At 38.6% G+C, this 23504-nt stretch overlaps 1 protein-coding gene across 4 annotated transcripts in view; it reads right to left on the bottom strand.

Annotated features, from left to right (window-relative positions):
- Positions 1-226: 226 nt before the first annotated feature.
- LOC102787290 (multiple C2 and transmembrane domain-containing protein 2-like) overlaps positions 227-23504 on the bottom strand; it is a 46293-nt gene continuing 23015 nt past the window's right edge. For 2 of the 4 annotated variants that reach the window (XM_087844546.1, XM_087844639.1), the window contains 16 exons: positions 20655-20769; positions 20457-20489; positions 18555-18725; positions 15144-15274; positions 14797-14977; positions 12571-12664; positions 12379-12481; positions 12096-12198; positions 11812-11913; positions 11629-11703; positions 10477-10596; positions 6400-6513; positions 4605-4646; positions 2727-2836; positions 2361-2470; positions 227-1852 (listed from right to left, as the gene is read on the bottom strand). In XM_087844546.1, coding sequence (XP_087700672.1) covers positions 1701-1852; positions 2361-2470; positions 2727-2836; positions 4605-4646; positions 6400-6513; positions 10477-10596; positions 11629-11703; positions 11812-11913; positions 12096-12198; positions 12379-12481; positions 12571-12664; positions 14797-14977; positions 15144-15274; positions 18555-18725; positions 20457-20489; positions 20655-20769 — 1756 coding nt within the window. In that variant the 3' untranslated portion in view covers positions 227-1700. The remainder of the gene's footprint in view (positions 1853-2360; positions 2471-2726; positions 2837-4604; positions 4647-6399; positions 6514-10476; positions 10597-11628; positions 11704-11811; positions 11914-12095; positions 12199-12378; positions 12482-12570; positions 12665-14796; positions 14978-15143; positions 15275-18554; positions 18726-20456; positions 20490-20654; positions 20770-23504) is intronic. The other 2 variants (XM_087844594.1, XM_087844619.1) reach the window with 2 other exon arrangements.

Here is a 23504-nt window from a genome sequence, read left to right as displayed (position 1 = left end):
ATATATCATGCAAAAATAAAATTAGTCACCATTTTATGAGCATATCACTTTATCTATGCTTAAAGATAAAGGAATATGATGCATAATTTGTGGCCAACTTTACATTATTCCTTTATACAAACATATAAAAAGGTGCAAGTTAAAATAATTGCGCCTGTAAATCATCGCTAACATTTAAAACCAGAGACCTTGCACTTCCAGAAAAATATACCTTTTTACCTTTTCATGTAACATGTTTAATTCGAAATTTACTGTAAAGATTATTTCTCTTAAATTGCATAAAAGATTTTAAGTATGTTACGTAAATTAAAATATGTACAGGACAAACATGTATAATCATCATATTACAAACCGATATTACAGTTGAGTTCCAGATGGCACAGCCCGAGGCAAAGAATATAAATTAAAGCAGCTTCTAATTATTAATCTTTACGAGTAAACTGTACATAGAATGCACAGACATTAGTAAATATTTAAAGTAATCTGTGAAAAGTCCTCAGTAAGGACATCTTTGGCTGAAAGCTGTTTAGGTGCTGGTTGAATGAGGCAGTGAATGAGGATTCGTGCCGGCTGAACAACCTGAAACCAACTCCGAGTGAGAGACCGCAGCGCTCAGACAGTTCCTCCATCCTTCTGAAAGTGTTTTTAGGTGGGAATCCCACACACAGCAGCATCGGGTCCAGTATTCATACAGTCTTCCATCCACAGTGCATTCTACAAGACTTTCTTCTTCCTGCTCCCTCTCAGCTCGCTGTACTGAACCTGGAAATCATCACATTTTATAAATTTTAAATATCAAACAAAAGTACCTTAGACAACAACAGACATCACTCAACAGAAGCGAGCAGTTTAAATTCTTCCCATTTATGAAGTGAAAAGCAGCGAGTCCTTAAGGTTCACTACAGGGTGCGTACTTTGATATTCTGATAATGGAACGGTAAATTATTTTGTACACAGTGGTCAAAAAAAGAAAAAAAGATTCGTTTAAAAGTAAAATTAAAATGCGTTTTCTTCACTTGTTGTAATATTTTTTTTGCAAACGAGAAGAAGAAAGTTCTATCACTACCACTACTACACTGAGAGGGAGACCCATAGACATCGTTCATACACAATAACAACAAAACAGAGATACTGGAAAGTCACCGTTACGCAACCCAGTGGCCCAAGGGCATTGTAGAAGGAGAAGAGACAAACGGGGTCAAACAGCTTAGAGAGACAGAGACTGTGAGGAGCAGAGACGACGGCAGGGAAAAAGAGAGAAGACAGAAAGGAGAGTGGGAAGAAAGAGAGGAGAGGTCAGCACGGAGATCATGTGCAAGAGGAGGAATGAAAAAGAAACTTGTGAATAGCACTCACTTAAAAAACAATGTTTATATAGCTTATAGGTGCAAGGTAACCATTTTGAATCTTACTGAATGTAAGATTCTGTAGGACCCCCATAACACTCACGACAGCTTTTGAAGCTGAAGTGTTGGTAAGTACGAACAGGAGACACCAGCAGCAGCAGCAGCAGCAGCGTCTCCCGTCTCAGCCTGGGAACAGCCTGCGCTACAAAGCTGCTAAGCAGCAGACCTCCACCAGGGATGTATCGGGACCAAAACACAACCAAAATTATACAGGGCTACATAATTATACAGATGGAGCTAATTATACAGACAAGAGTAAAGAATGCCTGGGAGTTGTTGTAGTAAGATGCAAAGCTAGCTGGCTCTGGGATTTTGGGCTTCCTGGCCGGCTGATCCAGCGGAGCTTACCTTCTGCACATCTGAAGGCACCCTCGACAGGAAATCAAGCACTTCATTGTTGTCAATGCTGTACGGGTTCCGTAATTTCTTGGTGAATTTATTGATACCTAAAACAAAAGTTCACACCAACATATCATTAACACTAGTCTCCTGTGGCTGTGCTCTTTGTTTCCATACAAACAAATACTTGCAGGGGAGACTCATGCTGTCCAAGAAATATTGCTTTGAGTATCCCCAGTATGTGCCTTTTTTTGTTGTGTTATTGTCACTTTTTATAGCTGGAAGACTTACACCGCTTTACACTCCAGTCATTCAGCCAATAAATTTATCCAGTAAAAGTCTTAACAATAGGATATACATCATAGTCAACATCACTAACATAATAAGCTGCAAATGTTAAAAAGACACAGCCGGAAACATATGGAGCAAATACTCCCTCGACCTTACAGAGCTGCTGGATAATAGAAAGATTCAAACAAAAGAGATGAAAATAAAAGTAGAGGAGGGGCTTTTTTTCTACGACAAACACTTACAATAGTGGAAAAAGATTTTTTGTCATCAACACAAAACAATGAACACAAAAGAAATGAAATAATTACCACATCTACAACTCACCCCATATTAAAACTATGTAGCGTATAGGGATGAAGTATGTGATAATTGCTGCAGTGATGAACACCAACAAAGCCAAGGCTGACAGGAACGGCATGGTCCAGTTGAACATGCTGACAAATAAGAAAACATCAAGTCAGAGTCAAGGAAGGATTTTCTTTCTGCATTAATTCAGTGAAAATAAACATAAAGTACAGTACTTATTAGAGCAATATTAAAACATAGAACAACAAAAACAAATGATGCACAATTATTAACACATTTCAGGAAAATGACAAAATTAAAGTCAGTCATAAACATGTCTGATTCCTGAATTGGAAAAATCAAATGGATACAGCTCTGAAATTACAACACGTTGTTATCTCTTACTTTTTAATCCTCTCCCCTAAACAAGCGATCCCATCGAGAAGGTTTTGAACGGTGAGGATGATGTCTTGGACCATGTGGATTTTCTCTATGAGCCCTTTCCTCTCGGACTCCTAAAGCAGCAAGAAAAAAAAGACAAAGAAAAATCTGCTTTGGAAAACACTCAAAGCCAACACGGCGGTCCTGAAAAAACTGCAAAAACCCCCCAAAAACAACAACAACAAAAAATTAAGAAATACAAAGCATCTTCAGTTTTTGCCTAATATGGCAAATTTTATTTGGAGCAAAAATATTTTTAGCAAAAAGAATAAAGCTCTCTCAAAGATGTGAATTTAAAAAAAGGTAATGAACAGTAATAGTGTAAACTGTGTTGTTTTAAGTACTAATTAAAAATGAAGGACCGTGTCTTCGTGGTTCTAATTAAAGGTTTTGCACCGGTTGACAATATTCCTGCAGTAATAGCTCGTGACAGACTGACAGACGTGCAGCTCATTAAATTACTCCTAATGCTTGCAATCAGCACCAAACAAGCTTTGGTTTTTGCTAAAAGAGTTACTTAGTAAATGTTAGGGTGCAATATCCACCACTTTTTGCTCTCCCTTCTAAATATAATAATAATAAATTAAAAATAAAGGCGGAATAAAATAATCTCTTGTATATAGAGTTTGTACTGGACTTCAGTATTATTTATTACACATTTGAAATAAAGTATGGACACTTGAAAGTAGATTAAACAACAAAACGTTTGTGGGAATTTGCAGGCTCGAGTATAAACTAACCATGCCTGTTCAGCTTTGTTTGCACAGACTGATAGCTACAACATTTCCAAAACCGCAGCTTTGATCAATACCAGGAAACCAAACCCGTAAACACACTCATTCAACTCTGATGAAGAGTGTCTGCAAAATGTGAATGCAAAAATAAAAAAAGAAGGAAAAAAAAAAAAAGCAAGTTAAGATGTGAAAGGACTGGACATCGCATTATGAAAGAGACAGAGTATCGTTCTCAGGCTGCTCCAGATCCCAGGAGGAAAAATGACTTTTAAGTAAACAGAGGAGGCCAGATCCTCTGAAGATCTCTGGAGTGAGCGCCAGACTTCAGACAGAGACATGGCCACATGTCCACATCAAATGCGTTGAGACTAAAGAAGGGTTATAGGTCCAAAGAGAGGATCTGCGGTATGTGTGGATGGTGGGGGGGGCAGCGTTAGTTATTGGAGGACAGGGCAAAAGGATATTCCAGATGCAGTGACTCAATGTGAAAAACCACATGTGAGGCAAATCTCGCTTCACCTCAGTGAAGTATCCATCACTGCACTAAACCACTTCAGCCATTTAAGGGTCACGTTCCCACTGGAACCAGTATGAGAACCACTTTAAATCAGGCCAATGCCGGCCATTCAAAAGGTCCACAATAAACTCCTGTCACCCTGAAGAAATATTTCATTGCCTGAAAGCATTTTAACACTTTCAAGATAAACTTTCAAAATGAGCTCTGAAAAAGCATGTCTAAGTGCCGTCATTAGTTCCATATTGATGGTATTATATGGTGTGTTAAGCTGAGGGACTTTCCAAATGCAGCAGAACCCTTTTCCCCACCCCTCTATTTGCATATGAATGTGTTTTGACAAGTGGAAACGGGTTGGTGAGGTCTTCATTAAGCTCAAATGTCTTTTGGTAAGCACGAGTTTACAAAAAATACAACTGGTGCTTGACAGGAATCAAAATGCATCAGAAGATTTAGTGCTGAATAAAAAGCTTAGCAACACAGACCCATAGATCAGAGGGAGATACCTTTTGTCAACATGAACAAAATGAAGCTAAATTCTTTTTTTATTGAGCGGCATACAAAAGTCAGCAAACACCTGGCAGAGGCGCGTACCTTCTCATCGTCTTCGTCCTCATCCGCCAAATCCAAGTTGGTCTGAAAGAAATAATTGCAACGGAGAGGTGAAATTATGAGAATTTCATTATCAGTCTTAATAAAGCTTGTCTCACTGGGACTGCGAGATGACCCTGAGATCAGTCTCCTGAAACACTTTGCATAAAATCTGACCAACACAGGACACAGTGGACTTTTCAGGAACTAATAGCTAATTAATACCTTTCCATCAGCACCGGATCACAATTGCTTGTATGCGAGAGAAATAGCTCAACATGTCAAGCCCACTTAGAATGACCCCACTTAGCGGTGCTGTGTGTTTTAGCATGATTCAGCTCATTGTTTTTGTTTCTCCGCTCTCATCTTCACTGTTTTGGTTTCGCACCCCGATCATCTCATCTTAGCCTACTACCTAAAATGAGCATCTAGCTAGTGCAGAATTAAGAAGCCAGCAGTTGCCTGGCTATTTTCAGGCTAAAATGAGCATAAACATGCACATTTTTCCAACTCAAGAAAAAACACTTCTTGCCATATGTCAGTGTTATGTCTAAACCTTGCTTCTGCTGCCCACAACATGGCAAAAAAAATAAAATCTTTACTCCAACATTGACCTTTTGTTTTGATCTGTAACAGGATGCTGCACTTAAAAAAATAAATCCATGTAGGTTATTTCACATGATAGATTTGTCAAATTTGTGTGTTTTCAGGTTTGAAATGGACATGATATCAGATATAGTTAAACTCAAATATGCTCAGAGTTTGTATATGATGAGTTTTTGAATGTTTGCTTGTTTATTGACCAAACTTTAACTTTTATTGTTTCATAGTTAGAAATAAAAACTTTAAATCAGTTGCGGAGGGCGTTGCATTGATTTCCAAAGTAAATTCTATAAATCTTTACCCTATGCTTCCTTGTGACAAATGAATTTATGTGCATGATCTGATCAACATGCAGATCTGGTTCTTTGAGGACATATACACTGTATACTTACATATATAGAGCCGATAATGTTTTCTGCAAAAAAATTTGCCCACTATTTTTAATGTTCTAAATTGTTACTTATCTTGATAATCAACCGATCATTTGACTTATGTATGATTGTATATGCTTTAGTCAAATTAAAAAATAATAATAATACTAATGTTTTACAATTTTCTTACACAGATCACCTGAAAAGTTAATTAATTGGGAAAAAAATAGCCAACACATTAACTGAATGTGTATTGTTGTGTGAGCAGAGCTTGGTGTATAAAATTTGCTACCATGTATTCTGTGTTGAACCACCATTAATGCATTCTCTAAACAGACTTTGTGTTTCACATTCAATACTTCTTCAGAGTGTTACATTTGGGGGGGGGCAGGGAGCATTGTGACCTTGTGACATCGTAGGAGATAAAAAACTTTTTTTCTAATCTGACCAGTCACAACAAGAACAGGGCAGCAGGCCAATTACAGTGAAGCCGAGGACAAAAACTAGAGGAGGAACGGGAAAAAAGAAAACTGCGTTAGTAAAGGACAAGCGCTGTAAATTAGCTTAGGCTATAATGGTCTGTTACATTAGTCTATTCAGTGAGTTTTCAATGCTTATGTATTATGTGTTATTTTATTATTATGTAGCCATGTGCGACGGGTTGCTATGGAAACATACCAGCCTTTAATTATGAGAACAAAATGTGGCTTAAGAGGCTGTTTTTCTACAAAATAAAGAAATAAGAAGCGTGAATAAGAGCCAGCAGGTCATTTGGCAGAAAGAGGAGAAGATGGATAAGGCTGACAAAGCTGCTCTCAACTCACCTCATCCTGGCTGACCCGTCCAGATTGGATCTGTAGGTAGTTCCACGAGATGAGCAGAACAAAGGAGAGGGGCAGCATATAAAACTCCCAGTACCATACTGTCACCAAAAACACCTGCGGGCAGAGGGTCCAGAAATCAGACATCAATGAAGGCAAAAGGGGAAGCGTTACATTTTAGATCAACCAAGCAGGAATTCGATCTGTTATTAAATTGATTGTAAGATAATTGGTCAAGCTAATGAAGGCTGCCCTACCATTATACAAACTCTGCACACTAATTGCAGTTAGATTGCATATGCTGTGCAGGTATAGATGGTATATAAATGGCTAGAGGCTCTAGGTCTAAAAAGTGATGCCAATCTGCTGTTAAAGGGGAAGACTGCTTTGGTTGAAAAATCAAGTTCAATTCCATAAAAAGCTATGACAGAATGACCCAACTTCTTGAATTCAAACCTCAATAAACACTTTGCTGATGAGTTAATAGTCTCAGCCACATGTTAATGGTCTTTGACATGAAAATGATGTCCATCAGGTCCTGAATTAGAGTATAATTGATTAGAAGATAAATAGAGATTAAGCATGGCTACCTTGAGATTGGCAAGTAGTTACCCTGTGAGTGTGCAGTGTCCTTGGTTTCTCAGTCAGACCTACTGCTTGTTTTTCATATGCAGTTAAAAACAAAAAAACAAACAAACAAAAACACACCCAGGACGGTGACTGCCAAAAAACTCAGCTTTAGGATTCAAAAGAGGACTACGCAAACCAACCGGTGACATCATGAGGCCACATCCATCCTGTATATACAGCAAAAGAAAACCATTCTGCTCAGTTGGACTTACTCTTACTCCTGACTATGCATTGACATTAACCACACAGCTCTAATTGCTCCATCTCTTTCATCTTCTGTACATTAAAGCTGACCGATTCACTACAGCCTCAGGGAGCTTCTGTGTGAATATGCAATTAACATCCATAATGGCACTTATGATGCATATTCCACCTGTGTGGCTAAGGTAAAAAGGATAAAGAAACGTAGCCTGTGATATCTCAATTGCATGGCTAAATGGAACTATAAAATAATCCTATCAGAGAGGTAAGTACAAGCCAAAACGGCAGCGGGCCAAAAGCATTGGGAAGGGTTTACAGGTTTTTATATGCTAATAAAAATAGAAGAGAACATCTGGTGAAGACATCACTCTCCTCTGAGGCACCAACTGACATAAAAGATGGCAGATCAGTGCCGCCCCTCCCACCACCAGCACCACCACCTCCGCCAATATCGCCACCGCCATCAGCTTTAATGTGCAAAAAGCCAAGCACGCTCTTGCCTGTGTTATCACAAGCCAAAATAGGGCCTGGGAGAGGAGATGAAACCAGTTCCTCACTGGAAGGGTTATGTTTTATTAGTGAGGACTTTGTAATGACTGGGAGAGCGAGGGTAAGGGGAAAGCCAAGTCACGCTTTAGTGGAAATGTATACTCAGCCCATAAAGATTGTGATAATTGTAGCCCATTTCAGCTTGAGAAGCATTACACAGTCTTCAACAGCAAAAGGGGACTTTGGGAATACAATCCACATCACAGGGGGGAAAAAAAAGGATATGTTATGCTGGGACAGCTACTGAACTGGAGGCTGGCGCATTTATAGAAAGCGGCAGGATTTCCACACTCATGTTTGGGGGAAGGGTTTGCATGGCACAGAAACCACTTTGGACCATTCATTGTTTTTTTAGTGCGAACATGTGAGTGAAGAGCACACCTAGTGCGCCCACAAGTAACAATTATGGCATAATACTAACAGTTAAAATGTAGTCTAACAGCGGTATGAGTGGAGAAGAGTCATACAGTCGCAAAACTGAACACACACCCAAAATTTAAAACGATTCCCTAACATTAAACATCATAAGCTAATGGCTATGCCAGAATAAGTAAGGATACAGCAGTCAAACCTTGAAGTCTAAGCACTGGTTTTTGGTCTACATATTCATGTGTTATAAAAGGAAGAATGAGTGAGAATAAATCTTGTAACACTGAGCGCGTTACCCACTCCCTAAAACACCGGCCAGTGATTAACCATTATAAGAACTGTTACAAATTTAACTTGGCTTTATCTCCAATTATTTCAGCACTTTAAAAGTCCCTAGACTGACAGTCACTTACATGGTTTAAAGGATTATGTAACCTGCTGTAAAGGGGTGAGGAGGGTTAGAGCACTACTGTAAATGCACTGTGGACACGCTCCAAAATCAATCCGTTTTGGATGAACAGACACAATTTATCTTGCCAGTGTTAGTGTGTAGTTTATATTGCAAATCTAGTTCAAAACTATATAAATTTCATGTGTATATTTTAAAAGGCATTAATGCGACTTAAAAAATTATTTAGAGACACTGTAAGATGCCTGTAGAGCCTCCTTTTAAGAAAGAGATACAAAGTTGCCAGAAAATAACACATAGAATTCAAAAAGAGGATGAGGTGGACGCACATGTGACCACAATCTTTTCAATATTGTTCCTGCATTTTTTTGTGGGGTGACAGATGAGAATATGAAAAAAGAGAGTGCTATTTGGAAACAGGCTTAGTGTTTTTTTTCCTCTTGACTCAGAGCACCGACAAGAAATGGTAACCCATAAAAAGAAAAGCTAAACACCAAGTGCTATTTCAGAAATAAAGTAAAGGAGAGGAACAGCGTGTGATCCATTATAGTTCAGTGGTTAGGACAAGACTAACACCTTTGGGATTGAGGCTTCTCACTGAGATAACCACTACCTAACAAGGCACATCTAAAGCATACTGTACTGACGAAAGCTCTTTGTCTAACTGACAATCGGCAGATGGTGCAGGTAGCTCGTCACTGTATCCTGTCATGAGGAGTGAAGCTCTGATTCATTACGCTTATGTGGTGGTATTAAGCAGCCATTTATTTCTTCTCGCCGAGGCTTGAAAAGGCAGCGAGCATTAGTGTGAAAACATGAGTACAGATGGTACTGTCTTTCAAACACCGAGATGCAGTGGGAGGATGTGTGTGTACATTGTGCACTTGTTCCTGCTTGTATGATGTCGCCGTCAGCGTATGTGTGTCTGAGCTGTCAGGTAAAATAATAATATCATTGCTTATAATCAACACAGTATGCGCGCTGCATTCTTCATAATTATGTAAATAAGAATCTTCTTATATTGTAATAAAGACCAAATATTGCAAACAGTTTCTTATTAAAGTACGCTGACCCCAACTTCATCCGGGACGGCGCAGCTTAGATCGATGTAATCCCAAGCTGAAAAATGAAATGCACGGCTCGGAGCTGAAACAGAGTGGCTGCTGCTCAGATAACAGCTCTGTGCTGCAGCTCCCATTTTTCACGGCAAATTGAACAAACTGTACCACTGGCTGGCTTACAGTATCTCTTTTAGTCTGTTAAGAAAGTCTAAACGCTTGACATAACTTTGTTGCCACCTACAGGCCGCGAGCTGCAAAAACAAAAGGAACTTTAGGTGACCTTGATTGCTTGCATAGTTAATGAACAACTTGCTGTATGCCATTTTTATCACACCAGATCTCTGAAAGAATAATTCCAAAAAGATCAGCACCGACTTTATTTTGTAGTTTAAAGGCAGAGGCTGAAAGGCTAGTCCCATGTTTCTGTCTTCACATTTGCTTTAACACTTGTCTTCAACAATGACAGGACGGAGAATCAGCCTTATCTCTGAAGAGCCTTTTAATTGAACTTCTGTCTGCATAATGGGGTCTAAATCACACCGAGCACAGACCGGACAGAGGGTTAATGAGTTGTCAGGGAAGCAGAACAAAAATAGACTATCTCGACTCCGGTGGGACTCTACTCTCTCCAGCTGAGGCTTAACTGTACATCCAGGAGACATGCAACACTGAAAGCGTCCACTCCAACACAGAGCCAGGGCCGAGCCTGTGTTTCTGCTGAGCCCAGTGCTGCATTGATTAAGATTCTCTCTAGGAGAGTTCAAGTAGGGGTTGGCCAGACTGCGGTTGTCTTCCGCAGCCTTGGAGGGAAAACAGAGGGAAATGCAGATAGTGTGTTGATAAGCAGTTAAAGCACTTCACCAGGAAGGCTAGCAGGCTCCTCTGAAAACTCTCCCACTGGAAGCAGCTTTTGATGTACTGCAGAGTCGACATGATTGCCCTGTACAATGTCTGAACACGCATCACGTTCCTGGCCAGAGCCTGAAAGACAAACACACAAAGCAGTTAAATACTGCAGTAGCTGCGTTGAAAAAATGGTCATAGTTGATACTGATTTCAGGGTATTTGGATTTAATTCTGTAAGGAGTTCCACCCATACCACACTTAGAGAAAAAAAAAAGCATCCAGTCAGCTCGAGGAATAGCGAGAGGAGCTGGTATGCCTTGGCATGAGCCACTGTGGTCAGGGGGCAAAAAATGTCAGTAATCTGACCTGATTTCATCAAACAGGTCTTTCGATATTAAAACAGACTGAAAACCTGCACGTTACAAACGGAGTCCACGGTGTGTGTAAGCCAATTTTGGCGTTAGTGAGCAATGTATTGTCTGACAACAATGAGTCTTTGTGGGAAGTACAGACAGTCAGGCACCCTGTCTCGCACCCTGTCTTGCACACTGTATATCAAACTAATGTAGCAGAACAGTGAACAAGAATCCAGTCAAAGTTGGCCTCAATTAAAGCCCAATTCAACTAATTCAAGCAAAAGAAGGTCGGCTTTTGGAGTCATTTTGCTTTCCAGAGAAAAGAAAAGGAAAAAAAAAAGTACTTAATTTTTTATGTCCATTTCTTAAAGAGCTAATTGGTAAAAACATGTTAACATTTGTTCAATTTGTCTTTTTTTAGTTTCCAAATAATTTTTTGGGGTTGAAGTTGCAAATATTTCAGCATCACAAAAATATCACATTTTTTAAAATCATTTTTATTTGTTTTTTTTATTATTTGTTTAAAAACATGTTTTCAACCAGAAAAAACTGAAAGTGTGACTTTTTGCTCACAAATTAATTTTAATTGATTATCAATATAATTGTAGACTCATTTTCTGCCCATTTAAAAAAAAAAATGTTCCAGCTGAGTTTCAGAAGACTTAACCAGTGAAAAAAATAAATAAACAAGCAACTTGAAATTTTAATTTGATGTTATGGAAAGTCAATTTATTTGTTTACTTTTTCCCCCATTCATAAATATACTTTGTTAACTATGAATCGTGAATAAATGTAAAAAGATGTATCAAACCTTTTTGGAAAACTTGGGATTGTCCTCCATAAAATATCTCTCCTTTGGCTGGAAGGTTCTAATACTTGCTCTGACCTGATTAAAAGAAAAAAAAAAAAAGTGATAAAGTAATAAGAAGACGACAGAATGAGGCCTGCCTTTCAAAGCCATCGTGTCCTCATTGCAGGGTGAACCTTTACTTACAGGGTTAAAAATAACCTCCAGCTCCAGAGTGATGCTCCCCTTCGACAGCTCGCCTAAGTCCTCTTTCTTCAGCGGGAAGGCAATCTGTTGTCCCCTGCGGATCTGCAGGACAGAAAGGGCATCAGGTGCTGAACTCAGCCATGAACCTGACCATCAGTCACGCTGGATTACATCTTAGCAAGTCTTCAGCCTGCTGGAGTGTTATCGCCCTCTTCACTTTAATTTAGACAGAGTGCAAATAGATTATTGTCTACGTCACAGACTCTTAGTGAGGTTGTACGTACCAAAAGCAGAGGAATGGCAACTTTTCCAAGGAAGTCTGGCGCCTTGTCTCCATCCTCATCAAAGATAGTCACCACCAGAACATCATGAATGTCTTTGACAGGGCTGCAGAGACATAGAACGAGGTCAGATGCCTACAAATCAGCACCGTATAGCAATATGTCAGGATATTTTGATTTTTTTGTAAAACAGTAAAATGGTTCAGTAATGTAAGAAAAGTAATGTTCAATAATATGTTTCAGTTTAAATAACAAAAAGGGTGTGGAAACAGAAACCCAAACTGACAGTGTAAAGACTGTATTCCATTCTGGTTTTAGGCTTTTGTAGACCGTGTGGGTTTGTAGTCTGTCGTTCCCCAGTTCCAGCACACAGAAAGGGTCACTCTTGCCTGCAGAACACAACACTCAAAACTTTATAGCAGGGCTCTTGTGTTTCATTTAAATTTGTCATTAAGACGAATCTAAATGCATGAAATACCATTTAAATCAGCAGCCATCAGATCAGCAGCCTTAATAACTTTGACTTGAAGGAAACCAACGTCACGGAGATTTGTCAGGGACCTTTTTAAACTCTGGAGAGACAGTAAGCAGACAAGAAAAATTAGGTTTGGCAAACCTGCAAAGCATAAATAGAGTGTTTAATTCAGCAAAAATAAGAAATCCTTCAACCTAAAACTAGATTTATGTGACAGCATAAGATGTTACCTCAGGTTCTCCGCAATACTCTTAGCCATAAAACCTTTTGAGCCTCACACCTTAAACCTTTTGACGATGCTAGTTGAGGGAGGCATCAACTAAATTTATTTATATTGCAAAACAAAAATTTTCTTTGCAAGTTTTAGGCATCAGCATTTTCCACTAAACCTTAAATACACTATCAAGGCACGTGCTCAAAACAGTCCATACTTGTAACTGGGCTGCCACACAATTGCAAATGAATGCTTACCAAAGTACGCTACACATCACAAGCAAGCATCAAGTCACTGCAAGTATTTTCATACTTTTCTGGAATGAAAAGAAACCAGTGGCTGCAAATCTAACATCTATAAACTAGCATAGCACTTAAAGTGAAAGCTTTTGATAACAGCGTTTAAGGCAGACTGCAATGGGGTGGTGTCTCCAAAACAATCTACTATAGGTAGTTATTCCTCTCTGTACATGATCAAGTACAGTTTACCAAATGGCTACAATCTGGACTTGTTTTCCCTTCTTGGGCTAAATTTATTTCTGTCACGGCATCTCTTTTCATTGCTAGTCTAGCTGCATGATCAGGTTGCATTTCCAGGCCTTAAATTTCTTAGATGTACACAGACACATCTGCCTAAAAGCAGCTTGTCATGAAAGAATGCCATTTGCTTAACACAGACCTAGCAGTAACCCATTACCAGGCACATACTGCCATCTCTTGGCCCTTAACACAGAGCGCAGAAAGGGCTGTAGGTTTTCAGGATGACTTTGACTTAAATATCAGTTCTTCAAACTTGGATTTTAAGCCCAATTATTAGTTTAGTAAATGTGTGTTTTCAGCCTATGTTAGGGTTAGATGTGATGTTTGCTCTACAGACTGACACAATAAAACAGTTTTTCTTGGCATGTTTACTAGCTTTAATAAACAGAATACAGCCACTCTGAGTTAGCTCACTGAAGTTTTACTCTTTTAAAGTCGTGCTAAGGGCGTATTTTCTGAGTTACTGTCGAAGCTAAAGGATGGAGTTGTGGAGGACAAAAAAAACAGAACAAAACCCCAAACATGGATGTCAAAATGTTTTGTTGTTGTTGTTGTTTGTTAATGCACTGGATTATTTAAAAACAAGCTTAATGTCAAACATGGTTTACTATGCGGAACATATACGCAGCATCCCTCTAGACGCTATTAGCTAATCATTCAACAAGTATGGCATAAAATGCACCAAAATATTAGAATTAAATGTACATACTAGCCTAAATGGAAACTGTGGCATTAATACTTTTGTTCTAATTTGCTTCTGTATTACTTTACCTATATTAGTATCATTCCCCCAATGTAAAGACTTTTCCCATTTTAATATTTACGTTATAATTTAGACATTTAAAAAAAAAAGTAAACATATACAGTTACACTCGTGTATCATTTTCCACCTGTTTTCAAAATGTGTTGTTGGGCACTGAGCTCAGCTCTCTTAAAGAAATGTCATAAGAAAATATAGAAATAAATAGAAGGGGATAAGATGAAATGTATTCATAAATAAGTGAATCAATTACTTTTAAAACTGACAAAATAAACAAAGTTGCAGGTTTTTGCATGACATATGAATGCTGGAACTTTTTTTTAATGAAATTATTTAAATTAAATCATTAATTACGTGTGTTTAACAGCACACCATTATATTTATTTTGTTATTAATGTATCAATATTTGATTTTTGTAGTTTCAGCAAACTTTTACAATCACATAGCAGCAGTGCCAGCGTTCAGTCCTTCAGATAGAGGTCAGCTGTAAATATACACCTCAGGCAATTCAGGTCAGAGAAAAACAGCCAGATGGTTTTAAGGTGGCAAAAAGACAATAAACAAACAACATCTTGATGCCAATGACAGCTAATGATATTCTGAGAGCAGAGAATAGGCTTGTTCAAAGTGAAAAGGCATTTTAAAGTGTTTATATATTTAAACACGTTGGTGGTAGAGTGCAGTATAAATAGAAGTTAAACGGCAAAAATACTGACATAGTTGTCCAGCTGGTTCTGAAGTTCCTGGGGTTCACTGAGTGGTGGGGCACAGAGGTCGGAGATGGAGACGCCACCGCACGTGGTCAGCGTAAGGAGACAACACACGTGTCCTCCCCCATATTCCATTTCTAGCAATTGCCTTTGATCCAAAGGGATTTTTGACATGTTCACGCAACGCCTGTACACACACAAGTTCCACACATTTGGGCCAGATCAAACACACACACAAAAAAATATGCAAAGAGCTTTCATTTAAATAAATAAATAAATCCAGAAACCACTTTTTATTTTAATTAAAGGGCAAGCACACACAAATAAATACTGTAATAGCTGAACACACTCACTTCCCCAGAGATTCCGCAGCCTTTCGTCCTTCCTTGGATCGGAGCTCCACCTCCAGATATTCCGGACTGTTGAAAAACTGTTTGAAGGTGAACCTCTCTCTCCACTGAGGATTTGGCACTTTGCAGTGATCCTGAATCAAAAAGAAAAAGAAAACTGTTTAAAAAAATTCACAACAATTAACAATGACACTGAAATTCACTTTATAGTGTGAAGAAACATTATTCCCGTGTTTTCTCAATTATTTTTGTCTAAATGTTGTCAAAGTCAGCGTATTTGCAAAGTCTTCAAAACAGACTTGACTGACGTGTTTGTAGATTTCCAGCTGGCCCTTTATTTATAATTCAGAAAAGTATCTGCATCATGTCCAGATGTTAACTTTAATTGTGTTTTCTTTTCTAAACAGACTAGTTTTGGGGTTTAGCAGCTTCTGATAGACACATCAGAAATTTCCATCTCACATTAGGAGATGGATAGGAGAACAGATAATTACCGTCACTTTGCACCTGGATATAAGACAAGGAAAAGAAAATCAGCAATGCTGCTCGTTATCACGCTGCTTTGATGTGTAATGCATGATGTTGCACGATCGCGAAATAACCATCAATGACAGTACGCAGCCAACAGCGCATAAAAGTGAGCATCAGCGCCAGACATCATCCAGCTGCCAGGAGAGCTGGATGATGCAGCAGACAACGGCCATGTCATATTACACGCTGCAAAACCATTTTAGATCCCTTCTAGGCCCGTTTCTTTTTTCATGGCTTTGTTTTTTTCCCCCCATGTGATCTATGGTCACATGAAAGATTATAGGGTTAGGCTTAACATTTGCACTACCATAGGCATCTTTGTATTGCCTCATAAACCCAGTATCAGTTAATGGAAACCAAAAATGCTCAATGAAATACTTAGTTTTGCAAAGTGAGGTTACTTTGAACAATAATTATTTATTAGTTACCCTCATTTACGTAAAGTGCAGCAAACAAAAGAAACGTAGACTCATTTGTCTCATTTATTTTTTCCATGTACAATAATCCCAGACAACTGTGAGATCAGAGGGCACACCATCTGCTTCAGGACTCCATGTTTTTGTGGCTGAAGATAATTCTGACTCTGGCTGTATATTTGCGCTCATAGTCACGCTGCACAACAAATTCTGGACCAATCAAAACTCTCCTTGATGGTATTCAGTCATGGATACAATTCTGTCTGTACTTGCTAGGACTGAGGAGACTACTATTAATAACCAAGTCCTCAGACCCATCTGAGGAAAATCAAACCTATTAGAACCTCTGCCATGCATCTCTATTGCCTGCAGACACTCAGAGCCATCGCCGACCTTTCTCCAAAGGCAACTCCCTCCCAAATGCTCCAGGTTTGGAACATTTGTTACCTTCTTTTCTTCCCGGTCCTTGTTTTTCTGTACATTCCCAATTTGCTAGCCTTTGCTCATACATTGAACCAAGGAAAGTTTTCCATCAACACTTACTTCTGACAAGTACTTTCTAGTCTGCAAATGGGTTTAACAAGACCCCCCCCCCGATCATTTTTTTTGCTCTTTTCCTGGCACTGCTGGAAACTAGCCCTCAGTATTGCCTGGGTCTTTTTGCTTCTGCATAACAGCAGATGTTTCAAATAACTTTGAAATATCTTAATGGCAGAAGATAACTGACCTGTCACTTGGATTTCGCACTAATGCAAATGTGTGATGTTTTTAGATTCTAGCAATGTCATCTTTTTAGCTGTGCTGTCCCTGACCCTGCTTTACCCTGCCTCTGCAGATAATGACTTTAGTTCATCCCACATTTACGCTGCTATTCATAGGAATCGCCTTTAGGTGATTGTTTAATAATGCAGTGGGATTTATGTGCACAAATGTTTCTAGAATTTATAATAATAATAATAATAATAATGGATTGCATTTATATAGAGCTTTTCGGGGCCCTCAAAGCGCTTTACAATTCCACTGTTCATTCATACACTGGTGGAGGCAGCTACAGTTGTAGCCACAGCTGCCCTGGGACAGACTGACAGAAGCGAGGCTGTCATATCGCGCCATCGGCCCCTCTGGCCATCACCAGTAGGCGGTAGGTGAAGTGTCTTGCCCAAGGACACAACGACTGAGACTGTCCGAGCCGGGGCTTGAACTGGCAACCTTCCGATTACAAGACGAACACCCAACTCTTTGAGCCACGATCGCCTTTATAAGTGAAAACTAGTCTGCCAGCATTTTATTTAACAGGAATGTTGGGAAAATTAAAATGTGATAATTCTGTTCATCACTAGACACACAAGATATAAAATAACACTAAGACAAATGCTTTTTTTGTTAAAGAGCCTAAGACCTTTGAAAAATATAAAATCTTCTGGAATATACACCATAAACTATAAATCAATTTGAATCTGTTTACCGATTCAGCTATTACATCAATATTTGGATTTTTTTATGACTTTTGAAAGTCTATTTTCAGCGCAATGGCATTAACCTCATGTGGCCTTTCTGCAAATGTACATTTTAATAAAAGCACTTTAAAGTGATTTGGGCCTAATAATCCTACAGATTGAAGATACATTTTAAGCTGATATGAAAACAAGAACAAAGAATAACCAAACACATGCATCTTTCAGAAAAAGATTACTAAGGCTTAACATCCACATCTAGTCATATTTTTAATGATTATTTGAGCACATGATTTCCTTAAGTTGAAAACAGAATAGACTTAAATTTAAGTACACATAATGCAGCTTGTTAGCATCATTTAGCTTGAAAACTCACTTTTCCACTATTGTGGCCCATATGGAAAAGATATATATAAATCTTATAAAGTTTTTATCTGTCTTGTATGAAAAGCATACAAGAGTGAAAACACATATAAGATCCCTTGAAAAATTATATAATGAAACTTGTATGTTTTGGATACTTACTAAAAAATATATATGAAAGTAATGAGAAAGTGGCCACTTTCATGAGTAAATCATATGTTTTTACTATTTCTTTTCCATATGGGGGGTTTTAAATTAAGAAATAAGAAAGTGTCCAAGCCAAAGTAACTCATGTCATCATCAGGGGGCATTTTATCCAGAGCAAAGAGCAATATATAACAGTTGGAGTGGTACCTGAAACTAACATCAGATTGATTTATTTTCTTTTAGTTCTACGGGCACACCAATCGAGAATGACGTGGAATACTCACCCCCCAAAAAAAGAGCAAAATGAAGAGAACAACTACTAAATAAATGGATAAATACAATACAAGTCTCTGTGAATACTGGAAATCCGCTGAGGTTAGGCTAACATAAAACATCTACACACTTTAAATTACAAAAAGGGAAAAAGGAACAGGATTAGGAATCACAAAGACACATTAGGAAGAGGAAAAAATTAAGAGCAACAGTCTTCTGTTGAGATATACCTTGCTTCTGTATCGCTGCTCTCCCAGTTTGAAGAGAACGGAGAACTGACCTGCCTGACTGTCCACCGGCAGCTTCTTACCCTCAACCAGAGTCACCAACAAAACAGTCGTCCACAGCTGACTCTTCTTCAGCTCTTCTGACAAACTAATAGGCTGAGAATTCTTTCCAGGCTGCAAAAGTAGGGATACAAATAAAATAATGAGAGGAATCAGAGCTAATGCTTTAAATTTAAAAAATAAATACATTCAATTTCAGCTTTTTTTAAAGGATACAGTAGTGTAGTTCCACCACCACCACCATGTTTGAGACATTATAACAATTGTCCATGGAAGACAGGTAAATGAAACATTCTCAGAGATTAGGTAAAGCCTTTATGTATAATTGGAAGCCATGTTTTAAGATAATTAGTTGAGTTTATATAGAGACACAGTGTACCCCTGAGATAACTTTAAGCCAGATTCAATCACTGCAGATCAAGCCAACTTTGTAATGACACATGCAGAAAACGCTTTTTTAATTAACAGCTGCACAGCATGCAGTTGGCAGACTACAAGAAGAATTTGAAGCACATGCACACAGTAGGTACATCTGTTCAACAATGAAAACAACTTCAAACTTATAGGCATGCAGACACAGTCAAAAGCTTTTCTAACTAATCCTGAGAATGTGCAATGTTGCCACGTGTATAGCTGTCTAATCTTGCGTAGCATCGCTTCATGCAGTACATAGAATGGACCTGCAGACAATAGCGTGGCAGACAAAAAAAAAAAAAGCATGCATTCCCCAACTAAACTCTGCGAGTCAAATACCTCATCAGTGAGCAGGCAGAACACAACAGCCGGACTTGTTACTGGGAAATGCTGGTAAGCATCTGTGCTTTTTTATGATAATGGTCAAAGGTGATCACAGGATAATAAGGTGCATTAATAAGTATGACCTTGTTATGGGACTTCCACTATAGCCTGTCAGCTCTGGGCTAAAAATAAGAATTTAGGTTTATTTAATTTTTAATGCATATGTTGTACATTGTACGTTGTCGCTTTCACTCAAACTCTATATTCATTTTAGCTGGTCTGCTGCTATCAAGTTAACTGGGATCAGGAATCTTCTGTATTTGGGATCCTTTTATAATTATCACTGAAAATATTGAAACACTTAATTTACCCTGTCTCCAAAAGTTGATTCTGTTCATCTGGACGTAGTGTTTTCTGGGAGAAACGTTTCGTCACTAATCCAAGTGACTTCTTCAGTCTCAGCTGACTGCAGGTTTTCCCAATCTTATAAACAGTACATTTGCATAATGACTGAAACCAGCCCACTGAAGGAACAATAGGCTGGGAGGTCAGTTCCTTAATCTTAATTATGCAAATTCTCATGACCATTGATCAACAACCACAAAAAAAACGCTACGTCCAGATGAACAGAATCAACTTTTGGAATCATTTTCCTGGATGATTGAGAATGCATTAATTTACCCTGATTTGTTTATAGGTTAGTACCAAATAGGAATGTGTCCAGTCAGTTAATTAAGGAAACACTGACTAACAACTACTGAAAGAGTTTAGTCTTCAAACCACTCTACATCTGTTAAATTTCTTCAAGATACTGCACCCTGATTTGTGAAATAAAATGATTTGCTGCCCTCTTGTGGAATCAACTGAGGCACAGATAACTGCCAAAACTAAAGGAACCACTGTCAGAATTTTTTTACATTACCTTTTGTTACCAATTTGAGCTGAATTAGAAAAATCATAAAACCTGAACATGGTGTGAAAAAAATTCACCAGACCAATGGGCCTCATTTGTTTTTCTCCTTTTTATATTTGGCAGATATCTGTATAATACTGATTAGAATGAAGGGTCCATAAAGTCTCCTATGTGTTCCAGCCACCATGCCTTACCCAACTACTTCGTGTTCGTTTTTGGTGCCATTTCTGCCGCCAGGAGCATGCATTTTAGGTGCAAAACAAAATGACACTAGTTAGTAGGCTTTACACAGAAACAGAGACACAAACACAGACATACGATAAATGCAATGCACGACAAGTCTGCCTTCTGCTTGAAAGCATGGAGCAAATACATGAGGGAGCTTGATATACATTGCTTCTTTTGCTGTCTCCATTTCTGAGTGACAGACTCAAGTCCACCAATACGACGCCCATGTCCTCCTCCAGGCTGTTTGGATCATCCAGAGGCAAAGACATCTCATTGACCCTGAAAACAAAGCGGGTTTTTGATGAGAGATGGGCAGTCATGTGCCATCGAGCATGCCTTTGAATTTATTCAGAACAAGCACCACAGGATGTAAAAATATAAGCATGTGACCACTGAGGAGATGAACTAGAGAAAATGTATTCTATGCAATAATTGTCAATAATTGTCAAAACTTATGTTTAAAAGATATGCAGAGCAAAACTGCATTAAATACTAAGGCTTAGAGCAATATGATACCACAGCAATACAATTAATTTTACTTCTTCATATTTAAATTGCTGACAAAGGACAAGAGAGGTGTTTAATTAACACTGGGGTAACGCAAAGGTCTCAGGTCAAATTAACACTTGTACTGGCGAGCCGAGCTACACGAGGGCACAGACTGAACTCATTACAGCTTTGTCTTAGATGCACCTGGACTCAGTTACTCACTGTAAGGCCATAAACATAAGTGGGAGTGGTTGTGTGTGCGCAAACTGGTATAGAACTGAGCTGGAGAGAATAACGAGGCATTTGATAACTTGGTGACTTTGATTTCTTGGAGGTTACTTTCATTAAGGTAATTTATTTCAGGTTCAAAGACGAGTGTAGAAATGTGGAAAAGCACCCACGCTATAATCCCAAACTGTTCCCACATTACAGACACACTACACATTCTAAAAATAAATTCTACAGTAAAAGCAGCCACTGCAATGTTAATAATTAATGGGTAAATGCTTTGAAAGTAAAGTTCAACACTCATAAGCTAAATGCAGCTGCGTTGCCAAACCCATAAATGGGTTGAGCCAATGCAGTGCCTGGAAATAGTTTATTTCACATACTGAAGTAAAGTAAGTATTGAACACGTCACCAATTTTATAAGTAGGTATCTTTCTAAAGGTGCTATTGTAATTTTGGCTCATTCATCCACACAAACAGCCTTCAAATCCTGAAGGTTCCCTGGGCCCCTTCTGTAAACTTTGAGCTTTAGTTCTTTCAACAAATTTTCAGTTAGATTCAGGGTCAGGAGACTGGCAGGGCCATTCTTGCAGCTGTATTTTCTTTCTCTGAAACCAACTGAAAGTTTCCATTTCTGTGCGTTTGGGATCATTGTCTTGCTGAAACGTTCACCCTCGTTTCTTCTTCATCTTCCTGGTCGATTTAACAGTTTTTTAATTAAGAATGTTTCTGTACAATTTTCCATTCATCCTTCCTTCACATACACTATGTGCACTATGTGCACGTTAGCATATGCTACTTCCGGTGCGGAAACTCCGGTGGGGAGCTTTGTTTCCGGTGTCCTATTCGCGCCTGGTTACGGTCCAAAACAAGTTAAGCAAATGAATGAATCAAGCGGCGATTTACATTTCTATAGATGTCTTGGGCATTTACCCAATATATCTGTAAATGATGTTCATCAACTTGTCGATATTTTTTCCCCGCGCCTCAGGGCAAAAGAGAAAATGGATTCAGATGTTATATTTCTCAGCGGGTGTTATGTTCTAAAAATAACCAGCGATAGATGAAATCAAGAAGCCAATTTTATTTTTTGACGGTGCAAAACGTTTCATGGACATCGTGGACATACAGTACTGCACTTCAGAGTCACACTGCTAGCGATAGATGCAGCGATTCTGTACTGTACAGGAGAGACATCACGGAGGAGATCGACTGCAGCTATCAGGACGCAGGACACAATGTGACGTAAAAAAAATAAGCCTGCAAACTTGCACTAAAAAAATCTGCGAAACAGCGAGGTGAAAGGCGTTATTAGCGAGGGACCACTGTAATTTTGAAGGTAAGTCACAACATACCCTTCGTAAATACGTATAGAAACCGTTACCAGCAATCGTTCATTTTTTGTGTGGCTTTTTTTACGGTTTGTTAACATGCTGTGTAGATGTGCACTTGACTAGCTGATATTGACATAATGGGGGAAACATCTGGTTTGACTATTCTTCACCTGTAGTGTGAATGCTGAACATTTGCCTGTTTAAATCATAAGACCAGTCACTATACAGAGATGTGCTTCTGAATGTGTCTTCTGCCTGCAGTGATGCAGTTCTGCTTGTGTTGAGTGATGTAAACAACTGATCGATCTAAACTCTTTAAACGTCAAAATTGATCATTAGATTTTTTATGACACAACAGTGGTGAGTGTTCCCACCTTCTGCTCTTTGTAACTTAACGCGATCTTTCCGTTTTTCGAGTTTTGGACATGATTTTGGAGTATATCTTCGCAGTAGCGATTGACCGCAAAGTAAACCTACCGGAAATGTACAACCCCACATCCGGTCTCAAACCAGGAAGTTAGCATTTTCTCGTGCACAGGGTCAATTACATGAAGCGTTCCAGTGCCGTATGCTGAAAACAGCCCCACACCATGATGTTCTCACCTTCACATTTTACTGCTGGTATGTTCACAGCCTTGTCTAAATGTTGATCAGTAAACTTTAAACATGCTTCAACATATGTTTTCTTCAGAAATGGAGGTAATGAGCATGCATACAGGTCAAGGTTGCAAAGGTTTTTGAGCCTCCTTCAGGTGTTCAATACTTTTTCCCTGTGTCATTTCTCATTAGAAACACATCATTTATGCACATCTATGGTTTGATTTCTTTAATTGTGTGGATTAGATGCATCTTTGCCAACATCTAGTGAGAATTTCATTGCATAGTACCTTTAGAAATATATTAATTGAGAAAACTGGTGATTTGTGATTATTTTTCCAATTTTATTATTCCAGGATCACTATA

This window comes from Neolamprologus brichardi, chromosome 1 (genome assembly GCF_056152115.1).
Source record: "Neolamprologus brichardi isolate AB-2024 chromosome 1, ASM5615211v1, whole genome shotgun sequence".
NCBI lineage: Eukaryota > Metazoa > Chordata > Actinopteri > Cichliformes > Cichlidae > Neolamprologus > Neolamprologus brichardi.
This window is presented reverse-complemented; position numbering and strand designations above follow the sequence as displayed.